The following is a 12,752-nucleotide window of genomic DNA, read 5'->3' on the forward strand; positions in this document are numbered from 1 at the left end:
GAAATCCTGGAAGAGTGCACAGGAGCCGGAGAAGCTGCAAATCACACGGTACCCAGCAATGCAGTCTAGCGTGGGGAGGCAAGGACTTACCTCCACCAAACTTGGACTGAGTTGCTGAGTTCCAGGGACCACCCTCGTCGTGCTGAGAGGGGACCCAGAGGACCGGTGATGCAGTCTTTTGTTGCCTGCGGTTGCAGGGGGAAGATTCCGTTGACCCACGGGAGATTTCTTCAGAGCTCCTGGTGCAAGAAGGAGGCAGGCTACCCCCAGAGCATGCACCACCAGGAAACAGGCGAGAATGCCAGCAGGATGAAGCGATACAAGGTTGCAGTAGTCCTCTTTGCTACTTTGTTGCGGTTTTGCAGGCGTCCTGAGCAGTCATCGGTCGATCCTTTGGCAGAAGGTGAAGAGAGAGATGCAGAGGAACTCTGATGAGCACTTGCATTCGTTATCTAATGAACTCCCCAAAGCAGAGACCCTAAATAGCCAGAAATGGAGGTTTAGCTACCTCGGAAGGAGGATAGGCTAGTAACACAGGTAAGGAGTCTCTGACGTCACCTGCTGGCCCTGGCTACTCAGAGCAGTCCAGTGTGCCAGCACACCTCTGAATCCAAGATGGCAGAGGTCTGGGGCACGCTGGAGGAGCTTTGGCCACCTCCTCTGGGAGGTGCAGGTCAGGGGAGTGGTCACTCCCCTTTCCTTTGTCCAGTTTCGCGCCAGAGCAGGGCTGGGGGATCCCTGAACCGGTGTAGACTGGCTTATGCAGAGATGGGCACCATCTGTGCCCATCAAAGCATTTCCAGAGGCTGTTGGAGGCTACTCCTCCCCAGCCCTGACACCTTTTTCCAAAGAGAGAGGGTGTAACACCCTCTCTCTGAGGAAGTCCTTTGTTCTGCCTCCCTGGGCCAAGCCTGGCTGGACCCCAGGAGGGCAGAAACCTGTCTGAGGGGTTGGCAGCAGCTGGAGTGAAATCCCGGGAAAGGCAGTTTGGCAGTAACCGGGTCTGTGCTAGAGACTCGGGGATCATGGAATTGTCTCCCCAATGCCAGAATGGCATTGGGGTGTGCCAGAATGGCATTGGGGTGACAATTCCATGACCTCAGACATGTTACATGGCCATGTTCGGAGTTACTATTGTGACGCTATACATAGATAGTGACCTATGTACAGTGCACCCGTGTAATGGTGTCCCCGCAATCACAAAGTCCAGGGAATTTGCCCTGAACGATGTGGGGGCACCTTGGCTAGTGCCAGAGTGCCCACACACTAAGTAACTTAGCACCCAACCTTCACCAGGTGAAGGTTAGACATATAGGTGACTTATAAGTTACTTAAGTGCAGTGTAAAATGGCTGTGAAATAATGTGGGCATTATTTCACTCAGGCTGCAGTGGCAGGCCTGTGTAAGAATTGTCAGAGCTCCCTATGGGTGGCAAAAGAAATGCTGCAGCCCATAGGGATCTCCTGGAATCCCAATACCCTGGGTACCTCAGTACCATATACTAGGGAATTATAAGGGTGTTCCAGTATGCCAATATGAATTGGTAAAATTGGTCACTAGCCTGTTAGTGACAGTTTGTAAAGAAGAGAGAGCATAACCACTGAGGTTCTGGTTAGCAGAGCCTCAGTGAGACAGTTAGGCATCACACAGGGAACACATACATATAGGCCACAAACTTATGAGCACTGGGGTCCTGGCTAGCAGGGTCCCAGTGACACATAAACATACTGACAACATAGGGTTTTCACTATGAGCACTGGGCCCTGGCTAGCAGGATCCCAGTGAGACAATGAAAACACCCTGACATATACTCACAAACAGGCCAAAAGTGGGGGTAACAAGGCTAGAAAGAGGCTACTTTCTCACAGCTGCGATGAAGGAGAACGTCTTGCTTCTGTTGGTTTTTTTTTTGGAGGGAGCAAAAAGTGTAGTCTAGATGTCTGAAAGGGGGGTAGACTTGGAGTAGGTCAATGAAGTAGGCTTGTCATGTGTTGTGAAGGGCTTTGTAGCTGGGGATCAGTACCTTGAAGCCAGTGCTGGTCCACATGGTAGTGCATGAAGTGTGCGCTTCTAGGGATGTCAAGGATGAATCTCCCAGTGGTCTTCTGGATGGTATGGAGTCTTTCTGCAAGTTTTATGGTGATGACAACAACTATTGTGTTGCTGTAGGTGAGTCTGCTGGTGATGAGGCCCTGAGGGACCATGCATCTCCCAAGGCTCCCCATATGTCTAGTGCGCATGAGGAGTCATTTCAAGATTTTCCAAAGCATTCAGAGGATGTGGCAGGATGCAATCATGGAGTTTATTTGTTTGTTCAAAAAGAGCTTGTTGTCAGGAATGATCCTGATGTTTCTGGCATGGTCTGTGAGGGTCAGCATAGGACCCAGGTCGGGTTGCTACCAGGAAGAGTCCCAAGGACCTCCGTTTTATCTGTGTTGAGTTTGAGGGAGTTCTCTAGCATTCAGTTTGCTATGTCAAACATGGGGTGGTGAAGTTATTCCTGATGGTGCTGTTCATGTTGCTGAGGGAGAGGGTGAGCATTGGCGTAGGAGAGGATGTTGATGTTGTCTTATGATGGGGGTAAATGTTGAACAGGGTCAGACGGAGGGAGGAGCCCTGCTCTGCAGATGAGCTGCTTGATGGTGAGCAGGATGTGGTCAGAGGAGATATGGTCAGAGGAGAGTGGTCTCTTCTTTGACCATGAATGAGCGGATTTTGTCTGTTTCTGCCAGGAGGGAATTCTCTGTGCTGCAGTTGCTGTGAAATCCTGATTAATTAGAGTCTAGGAGGAGGTACTGATCAAGATGGGAGGAGAGCTACTTAATGAACTCATTCTTCAAGACTTTGTCTAGGAAGGGTAGGGGTGAGTTGGGCCTTTAGTTGCTGAGGTCCTTAGGATTAGCCAAGGATTTATTCAGCAGAGCAAACACCTCTTAGTGTTTCCAGCTGTCCAGAAAGTATCTGCTGACGATGGAGGAGTTGATGTTGGTGGTGAGGTTGGCGGTGATCAGTGTGCTTTCCAGGTTGATTATGAGGTGAGGGCAGGTGTCTGAGTGGGACCCTGAGTGAATGGCCTACATGATTCTCCTGGTGTCATCTGTGGTGAGGGGACTACAGTATGTGTGGAGGTGGGTGTTTCTTGTGGTGGTGGGAGGTTGCATGATAATGTTCTCTATTGTGGGCTGGGTTGCGAAGTTGGAGTTGATCTTTAGGATTTTTTTGTAAAAAAAACTTCTGATAGGTTGAAGCAGAAAATCTGCAATGGGATGATGGTGTTGGTGGTGGCTCTCGGGTTGGACCTTGATGATGATGACGATGAGTTCATTGTTGGTGGTATAGCAGGTGGGTCCAGTTGGTTTCTGTTATGTTGTTCCAGTTACAGCTGACTTTGATAGTCGGTTTAAGTTTGTTGGAGTTGTTGGAGTGGGGTGCACTGATGTAGAAGTGTACGATGGAATGGTCTGTCCATGTGAGCAGGGAGAAGAAGCTAAAGGTAATCTTGTTGCTGGACGTGAAGACTGGGTCAATTGCGTGTTCAGCGGCGTGAGTCGGGCCTTGTGCAAGCTGCAGGAGGCTGATGTTGTTGAGGCTTTCTAGGAGGTCAGTGGTGTTGCGTTCCATGGGGTCTCATGATGAATGTTGAGGTTGCCGAGTAGATGTAAGTTGTTGAATCTGATGGTGAGAGGAGTGATGAAATCAGTGAGGAGATTGCTGAACGTGTTGTGGGGACCTGGCGGTCTGTAAGCAAAGGTGCCTGAGATGGCCATGGAGTGGCTGACCTACAGTTGGAAATGCAGGAGTTCCATGAGCACACTTGGTTCATCCGAAGTGATGTTTGGTGGGGCAGGTGATGGTGCCCTTGTGGATGATTGTGAGGCCTCCTCCCCGCTTGTGGGGCCTGTCGCAGCAGATAATCTTGAATCAAGGGGAAATGGCTATGGTGATTGCTGGTCTGAAAGATGGGCTGAGCCAGTTCTCGGTGAGGAACAGGAAGTCTAGGGAGTCAATGATGTCCCAGATCCTAATGATATGCTTCCAGAGAGCTCTGGTGTTGAGGAGCACACAGGCGATGCTGGGTGAGGTGTGTGCAGAGGGCAGCATGTGGGGATGCTGCAGGAGAAGTGGCACTGAATGCAAGAGAGAGGACCTTCTGTGTGATACAGTGCAGTGCAGGAGCAGCGGTGGGGGTGCCATTCAGTGTTGAGCGCTAGCAGGATGACTGAGTGTAGCTGTTGTGGTTAGATGGAGCAGGGTCTCTGGTGGTGGGAGCAGTTGTAGGAGGCTGGCCTGGTTTGTAGTGGGTTCCAAGGGGTACTTACACTCTGCACCAGGTCCAGTTATCCCTTATTAGTGTAGAAGAGGTGTCTAGCAGCTTAGGCTGATAGAAAAGGTAGCTTAGCAGAGCAGCTTAGGCTGAACTAGGAGACGTGTGAAGCTCCCACTGTACCACTAGTGTCATATGCACAATATCATAAGAAAACACAAAACACAGTTATACTAAAAATAAAGGTACTTTATTTTTATGACAATATGCCAAAGTATCTCAGTGAGTATCCTCAGTATGAGGATAGCAAATATATACAAGATACATGTACACAATACCAAAATATGCAGTAATAGCAATAGAAAACAGTGCAAGCAATGTATAGTCAAAATAGATTGCAATGGGAGCACATAGGTATAGGGGCAACACAAACCATATACTCTAGAAGTAGAATGCGAACCACGAATGGACCCCAAACCTATGTGAGCTTGTAGAGGGTCGCTGGGACTGTAAGAAAACAGTGAGGGTTAGAAAAATAGCCCACCCCAAGACCCTGAAAAGTGGGTGCAAAGTGCACCTAAGTTCCCCAGAGAGCACAGAAGTCGTGATAGGGGAATTCTGCAAGGAAGACCAACACCAGCAATGCAACAACGATGCATTTCCAGACGAGGGTACCTGTGGAACAAGGTGACCAAGTCCGAGAGTCACGGTCAAGTCGGGAGTGGGCAGATGCCCAGGAAATGCCAGCTGTTGGTGCAAATAAGCTGCCACCGGATGGTAAACTGTGGATTCTGCAAGAACGAAGAGGGCTAGAAACTTCCCCTTTGGAGGACAGATGTCCCACGTAGTGAAGAAGCTTGAAGAGGTGTTTCTGTGCAGAAAGACCGCAAACAAGCCTTGCTAGCTGCAAGGGTCGCGGTTAGGGTTTTTGGATGCTGCTGTGGCCCAGGAGGGACCAGGATGTCGCCAATTGCGTGAGGAGACAGAGGGGGCGTCCAGCAAGACAAAGAGCCCACTCAGAAGCAAGCAGCACCCACAGAAGTGCCAGAACAGGCACTACAAAGAAGAGTGAACCGGAGCCCACCCGAAGTCACAAAAGAAGGTCCCACAACGCCGGAGGACAACTCAGGAGGTCGTGCACTGCAGGTTAGAGTGTTGGGGACCCAGGCTTGGCTGTGCACAAAGGAAATCCTGGAAGAATGCACAGGAGCCGGAGCAGCTGCAAATCACGCGGTACCCAGCAATGCAGTTTAGCGTGGGGAGGCAAGGACTTACCTCCACCAAACTTAGACTGAAGAGTCACTGGACTGTGGGAGTCACTTGGACAGAGTTGCTGAGTTCCAGGGACCACGCTCGTCGTGCTGAGAGGGGACCCAGAGGACCGGTGATGCAGTCTTTTGGTGCCTGCGGTTCCAGGGGGAAGATTCCGTCGACCCACAGGAGATTTCTTCGGAGCTTCTAGTGCAGAGAGGAGGCAGACTACCCCCACAGCATGCACCACCAGGAAAACAGTCGAGAAGGCGGCCGGATCAGCCTTACAAGGTCGCAGTAGTCATCTTTCCTACTTTGTTGCAGTTTTGCAGGCGTCCAGAGCAGTCAGCGGTCGATTCCTTAGCAGAAGGTGAAGATAGAAATGCAGAGGAACTCTGATGAGCTCTTGCATTCGCTATCTAAAAAATTCCCCAAAGCAGAGACCCTAAATAGCCAGAAAAGGAGGTTTGGCTACTTAGGAAGGAGGATAGGCTAGTAACACAGGTAAGAGCCTATCAGAAGGAGTCTCTGACGTCACCTGGTGGCACTGGTCACTCAGAGCAGTCCAGTGTGCCAGCAGCACCTCTGTTTCCAAGATGGCAGAGGTCTGGAGCACACTGGAGGAGCTCTGGGCACCTCCAAGGGGAGGTGCAGGTCAGGGGAGTGGTCACTCCCCTTTCCTTTGTCCAGTTTCGCGCCAGAGCAGGGCTGGGGGATCCCTGAACCGGTGTAGACTGGCTTATGCAGAGATTGTCACCATCTGTGCCCATCAAAGCATTTCCAGAGGCTGGGGGAGGCTACTCCTCCCCAGCCCTGACACCTTTTTCCAAAGGGAGAGGGTGTAACACCCTCTCTCTGAGGAAGTGCTTTGTTCTGCCTTCCTGGGCCAGGCCTAGCTGGACCCCAGGAGGACAGAAACCTGTCTGAGGGGTTGGCAGCAGCAGCAGCTGCAGTGAAACCCCGGGAAAGGTAGTTTGGCAGTACCCGGGTCTGTGCTAGAGACTCGGGGGATCATGGAATTGTCTCCCCAATGCCAGAATGGTATTGGGGTGACAATTCCATGATCTTAGACATGTTACATGCCCATGTTCGGAGTTACCATGGTGACGCTATACATATGTTGTGACATATGTATAGTGCACGTGTGTAATGGTGTCCCCACACTCACAAAGTCCGGGGAATTTGCCCTGAACAATGTGGGGGCACCTTGGCTAGTGCCAGGGTGCCCACACACTAAGTAACTTAGCACCCAACCTTTACCAGGTAAAGGTTAGACATATAGGTGACTTATAAGTTACTTAAGTGCAGTGGTAAATGGCTGTGAAATAACGTGGACGTTATTTCACTCAGGCTGCAGTGGCAGGCCTGTGTAAGAATTGTCAGAGCTCCCTATGGGTGGCACAAGAAATGCTGCAGCCCATAGGGATCTCCTGGGTACCTCAGTACCATATACTAGGGAATTATAAGGGTGTTCCAGTATGCCAAAATGAATTGGTGAAATTGGTCACTAGCCTGTTAGTGACAATTTGTACAGAGAGAGCATAACCACTGAGGTTCTGGTTAGCAGAGCCTCAGTGAGACAGTTAGGCATCACACAGGGAACACATACATATAGGTCACAAACTTATGAGCACTGGGGTCCTGGCTAGCAGGGTCCCAGTGACACATAACAAACATACTGAAAACATAGGGTTTTCACTATGAGCACTGGGCCCTGGCTAGCAGGATCCCAGTGAGACAGTGAAAACACCCTGACATACACTCACAAACAGGCCAAAAGTGGGGGTAACAAGGCTAGAAAGAGGCTACTTTCTCACAGCAGTCCAGGCGCTGAAGGGCACAGAGGTGCTTACCTTTGCCATGTCTGCTGCGTGCCCGCTGCAGAGGCGCACAGTGGCCACCACTAAGTAAAGTAGGTCCTTGGAGGGGAAGAGTATGGGGGCAGGGCTAGGGAAGGTTGGGAAAGCAGCAGGAGAAGGCAATGGAAGAAGTCACGCAGGATAAGCACGTAAATAGAAGGGGAGAAGGTAGGCAAGAATAGCACAGGAGGGGGAGGAAGGGAGGAGCACATTTACAGGCCAAAAGAGCAAAACAGGCAAAATAGGCACAAAGGCACAGAAAATCAGGCAAAACGAGCACAAAAGATCAAGCCGCAAAAGACAAAACATGCACAGATGAAAAATGAGTGCAAAAGACCAAAGCACAAAAGGCAAAACAGGCACAGAGTCAAAACAATTACAAGAGACCAGACACTGAAATGGGCACAAAAGACAAAGTACTGGGCAGAGCAAAGAGGGCACACACCACAGCGGGCACAGAAGGCAAAGCACAAGGGCACACAGCCATGAAGTAAGAGCACAAAAAGGCAGGGCCTCAAGGCAAGACAGCTGGGTCTAGAAGGGCCTTGGAGTGGTCAGAGGACCAGTCCAAGATAAGAGGGAGCTGGGGCCTAGGCACCCCTGATTCTTATTAATTCATATCTCAGTCCGGGAGTTGATGGATATCAGAGGGCACAAGTTAACAGGTGGCTACAGGACATATCCAGTGCCTTGTCTTTAACATAGTACACAGTAAGTACCACTTAGCTGGGACTTGTGTGTGAACAAGCACTACAGAGTGCCACCATACTTTGTTCTATAGCATTAAGATATGCATGGTTATTGACTTTCCTCATGATAACCTCTGTAAGCTTCCATTACACATCAAGAAGCTCCCCTGCAAAGTATCTATTTCATGGGTTCACTCACCAGTCTCCGTAGCCAGATTCTTTGGCTATCTCATCTGGTCACAGCCCTCAGGAGAAGGTGGGGACAGCTGCCAACTCTTCCCTCTCTGAATACACTGATTTAGTAGCTGATTAAATGCTAAGATAGGTGTTAGTCTCAAGTACTCACCTCTGCCACTTTACTGCTCAGTCACTACACCACTCCTCAGAAGAACCACTGGCCTTCCATTGTATACATCATTAATTCTCAGCTAGTCAGAAACACCAGTCATTCATATCACCAAACAGCAACATTAGCCACAATCACATGCTTCGCTCACAGCAACAATGAGCTGCATCCTCTCAAACAATGTCTAACTTGCTCACACCATTCACCCATCTCGGCTATCATTCACCAATGTAATCATTCACATGAGTCACTCAGTCACATCTTATCCATTGCTATGTGTAACTGTATTTGCCTAACATAACATTAATAAGCCACTCACAGCTTTTTTCACATCACAATTTGTAGTCTCATTCATGCACAATTACTCAATCAACACCACTCCTGCACTTATGGTGCTAACAATTACTATTGTACATCTTCCGTTAACAAAACTACTTGATTGGAGTGACAAAGATCAAAATGAAATAATAGAAGTGAGGCAGGATTAAAAGGAGTGAAATCATATTTTAGTGGTTCTCTGATTTGTGTAATAGATTAACAGAACTGTGCAATTAAGGTGATCACAAACACTCATATAGTAGTAAATGTGAAACAGGAAATTGCCCTGTAGTAACCTAAACATATCCTCAAGTCCTCACAGGTAAGGGTGAGTACATTTTCTGTGGTAAGCTGAATTGAATTCCAAGCCAAGCTGCTTTTCCTGTTTCTTCTTCTGTTTTCTGAGCACACAAAACATAGTGAACAGCTAAAACTATCCCATGTGATCCATGTAATGCAGAGAGAATCCTGCCCATCCCTCCAATCACAGTCTGTAAATGATGAGCAAGGACAGTGCTAAGGTGAATGTCTTCCTACAAGTCAATCAGAAGAGACAAACTACAGCCTTTTCTTATAGTAATTCTGAATAGCTGCATTCAGGCAATCAGAATAGTTCTCTCAGGTTAGATCCTTCTGGTTGGATGCTAGGTGCCCATTTAGAGTAACAATGGGCAGTGCATGCCTCCATTAGGCAGTTTGTGAGTGTTTTTCTTCTGTTCAGACTATGAATCCACTCTTTTCTTATTTGTGAACAGCTCACGAAGCAGTTATTTGTATTTTTGTAGCCATGACCTGCTCTGGAGACAAAATAAAAAATGTGGAATTCTTATCTTCCACAGTATGTCAGACAAGGTTTATCCATTAATATTTGGGATTATCTTAGAGCCTGTGGTCTGGGGACCCCTGGGGGTCAGTGAAGCTTACTCAGGGGGTCTGCGATTGCTTAAAACAATTAAATAATATTAACAGATTAATAAAGTTTATATAAAGAAGCAAAATTTACAACTGTAAATCCTCAGATTGATTGGTGGGAGCAGTGCATCAAACAGAATTTAGTATAGTATGGACAATGAGTGGCCTAAACTAAAACAGAAAAGCACCAACATTCCTATTAAAATTTTGATTTTGCTTATATTTGTTTGTGAGTTAAATAAAATGTTTAATCATTTGTGTATTTGTTTGATAAATGCATGTTTCTATATTTGTTGTGTATTGCTTTGCGGTTCAAATCGAAAATTCTCAGGTGGGGACCCCGGTTTCCAGTGATGACTCAATGACTCATTGGGGGGGTTCCCAGATTCCAGCAATGATGCAGTGGGTTCCTCGGGTTCCAGTAATGATTAAGTGAGGTTCTACAGATGTCAAAAGGCTGAGAAACACTGTCTTAGAGTAATACATCACCATCTTGAATTCATCATGGAGTAATACAACTAGATGCTAACTTGGAGTAATGCATCTCCATCATTAAGACATCATGTGGCCTCATTCTAAAGTTATCCGGGCATCATCCTTGAGTAATGTAGCTTTATTTTTATGTCATCGCAAGATCATTCTGTAATAAAACAGCTGCATCCTGAAATACTCCTAGGATCATCCTGGAGTAATCTAGCTGAATCCTGAAATCATCCTGTAATCAGGACACATCCTGGAGTAATGTCAGTGATGACTTTAAAGTCATTTCATTTAAATATTTCGCCTTATAGGCATACTTCAGGATAGCTTGGGATGACTTCCCCAGAAAATTACAGGACTAGCCCAGCTGAAATCATCAGAGGACTTCAGAATGACTCATGGATGATCTTCCTTTTTTGACTTGGGAATCCCCAGTGAAGTAATGCAGCCCCCTGTGCATTCTACCCTCTCTAATGACCCCTGTACTTTGTATGGGTACAGACATTAATCAAGCCAAGGTGCAGTTCACTCAGGGTATCTTACTGGCTAGTGCATGGAGCAATTCAAATTACTTCTCCTACAAAGACATTATGCAGGCAAAGTGTCTAACGTTCATACAACAGACTTCTCTGAATGCTCAGTCTCTCTGTCTGTTCACAGCTAGGCCTAGTTTTACAAGATGGGTGAATGTATGGGTGACAAGGAGCCTTATTTGTGGTGAAGAAAGAGAGGTACAAGGTGGTATGAGAGAAGCAGTCTAAGGAAATACAGCAGGGGTTAAAGGGGATAAGAGGGAATATAGAGGGGCTTTAACCGCTAGAGGGGAGGGAGAGGAATAGTCTTACATGTATCCGCAGATGTAGTCTTCATTAGAATAGTCAATGTCAGGCTGGACAGGTTCTAGGAAGACAAGAAAGAATATATAATTTTTCAAGGAGCAATATTTAATGAAACTGAGTAATTTTCCTTCCCTCTAGCTGCCAGAGGAATACCACCCGGTGCTGCCACCAAAATACAAAAGAGGGAAAGGATACTCCCTACCGTAACCTCCAAACCAAACAGAGATGGGAAAGAGTACCCACGCATCTACCACAACCTCCACCACTCCCTAAATTGTCGCTGCACAGATGAATTCCCCCCACCCTATCCGGTACTGACCTTCATTCTCATAGCTGGGAATACTGTCTGCAAAAAAAGAAGCACAGTGAACTGTTAGGTGATTGGAGAATCCACAGAGAAAAACGAGGAGGGAGTAGAGGAAGTCAGAGGAATTGGGGGGGGGGGGGGGGGGGGGGTGAAAAGGAGGAGGCAGATATTTGGGGAAGAGGAGAAAAGGGAGGAGACAGATCGGTGCTTAATCTGTGATGGCGTTTGCCTATGCTCTGCACCGGCACCTATTTCTAACAATCAATCACATTGTACTGTCTGTCTATTTTTGAGCAGAGAGCATATGAATAATGTTTAAACATGATATATGCATTAAAGTTTGAATAATAATGCCTCATCCAGGCCCTTGTTACAGCTTTATGAGACACGGTGTAATCGAAATTGACAAAATAACATGCATGCCAACATTTTAGAAGAGGAAAGAGGGAGATTAAAAAAAAAAAATCGGGAGAATATATTTCCCGCATGAACTTCTACGGAGAAGAGGCAATTTCAGGCGGGAGAAAACCATTTGTGGCTTATAAAATCGAGAGTCTCCCGCAAGATTCTGGACTATTGGCATGTGTGCAATAGCTGAGGTGTGATGGTTACTAAATAATAGTAGGACTGGCATTCGCCAGCAGTGGATGGTGCAAGCCGCACTCGCCGCCCGTGAAATGCCTTGGCACTTATTTTTACAAATTAAGCGAAGAGCTAGAGGTAGATAGAGGAGTAGAGGAAGCTGAGAAGGATGAGTGGCAGAAGAGAACATTTCTGTATTAAATAAATCTGCTAATTTGTTATCGGAGACCTGGTTAATACTAATGTCAAAAAGGGTGCACCTTAGCGAGATTCATTTCCATTATCTAGCAACATTTGGAACATTCCAAACAAATTGAACAGAGGAGCAGGGAAAGCAGAGCCGGGGGAAGGGTTTTAAATGTGACCAAGTATATTCTGAGAAGGGATGGCGAGGATTCACACCTAAAGCAAGGTTGCTCCCCGGCTTAGAAGCGGGTGTGGCATGTAAGACTCTAGTTGGTCCCTGTGAAGCACTAGGAACGGCTGTATATCTGCGTGGGGATCCCATCTGGCTGCTGCACGCGCCCATTTCGGTCATTTCTCTCTTTCAGTTTTCTCAGCTTCTAGTGAGGAAATGGATTTCTAACCAACCAGTTTTTGATGGAGTCTTTTTAAGAAGGAGTCATAGGGCTGACGTTGCTCGAGGGTAGTTTTGGGATAGATTATCATCACTCTTAGCTTTCCTGCCTGGCACCCAGTGTGTCACCTATCACAACTGAAACATCCCGACTACAGAGTGTTTTGTCCCAGTATGTTTGCAGACCAATTGGAAGCAAAGTTGAGTTGAGTGTGTAGGTGTCTTTGTGTGTGTGTGTCCTCCCGGTTATCTCTCTCATGTCACTCAGTCTTCATGCAGATCTGCCAGGTTGATGACTCATGCCCCGTAGCGCCACCCATCTGTCCCT

The 12,752-nt window shown here is 47.4% G+C and overlaps 1 protein-coding gene across 5 annotated transcripts in view; it reads right to left on the reverse strand.

Moving 5' to 3' along the window:
* LAT (linker for activation of T cells) overlaps positions 1-12,752 on the reverse strand; it is a 697,198-nt gene that overhangs the window by 23,439 nt on the left and 661,007 nt on the right. For all 5 annotated transcript variants that reach the window (XM_069243937.1, XM_069243940.1, XM_069243936.1 and 2 more), the window contains 2 exons: positions 11,278-11,304; positions 10,965-11,019 (listed from right to left, as the gene is read on the reverse strand). In XM_069243937.1, the coding sequence (XP_069100038.1) occupies positions 10,965-11,019; positions 11,278-11,304 (82 nt within the window). The remainder of the gene's footprint in view (positions 1-10,964; positions 11,020-11,277; positions 11,305-12,752) is intronic.

This window comes from Pleurodeles waltl, chromosome 7 (assembly GCF_031143425.1).
Source record: "Pleurodeles waltl isolate 20211129_DDA chromosome 7, aPleWal1.hap1.20221129, whole genome shotgun sequence".
In the NCBI taxonomy this organism is placed as follows: domain Eukaryota; kingdom Metazoa; phylum Chordata; class Amphibia; order Caudata; family Salamandridae; genus Pleurodeles; species Pleurodeles waltl.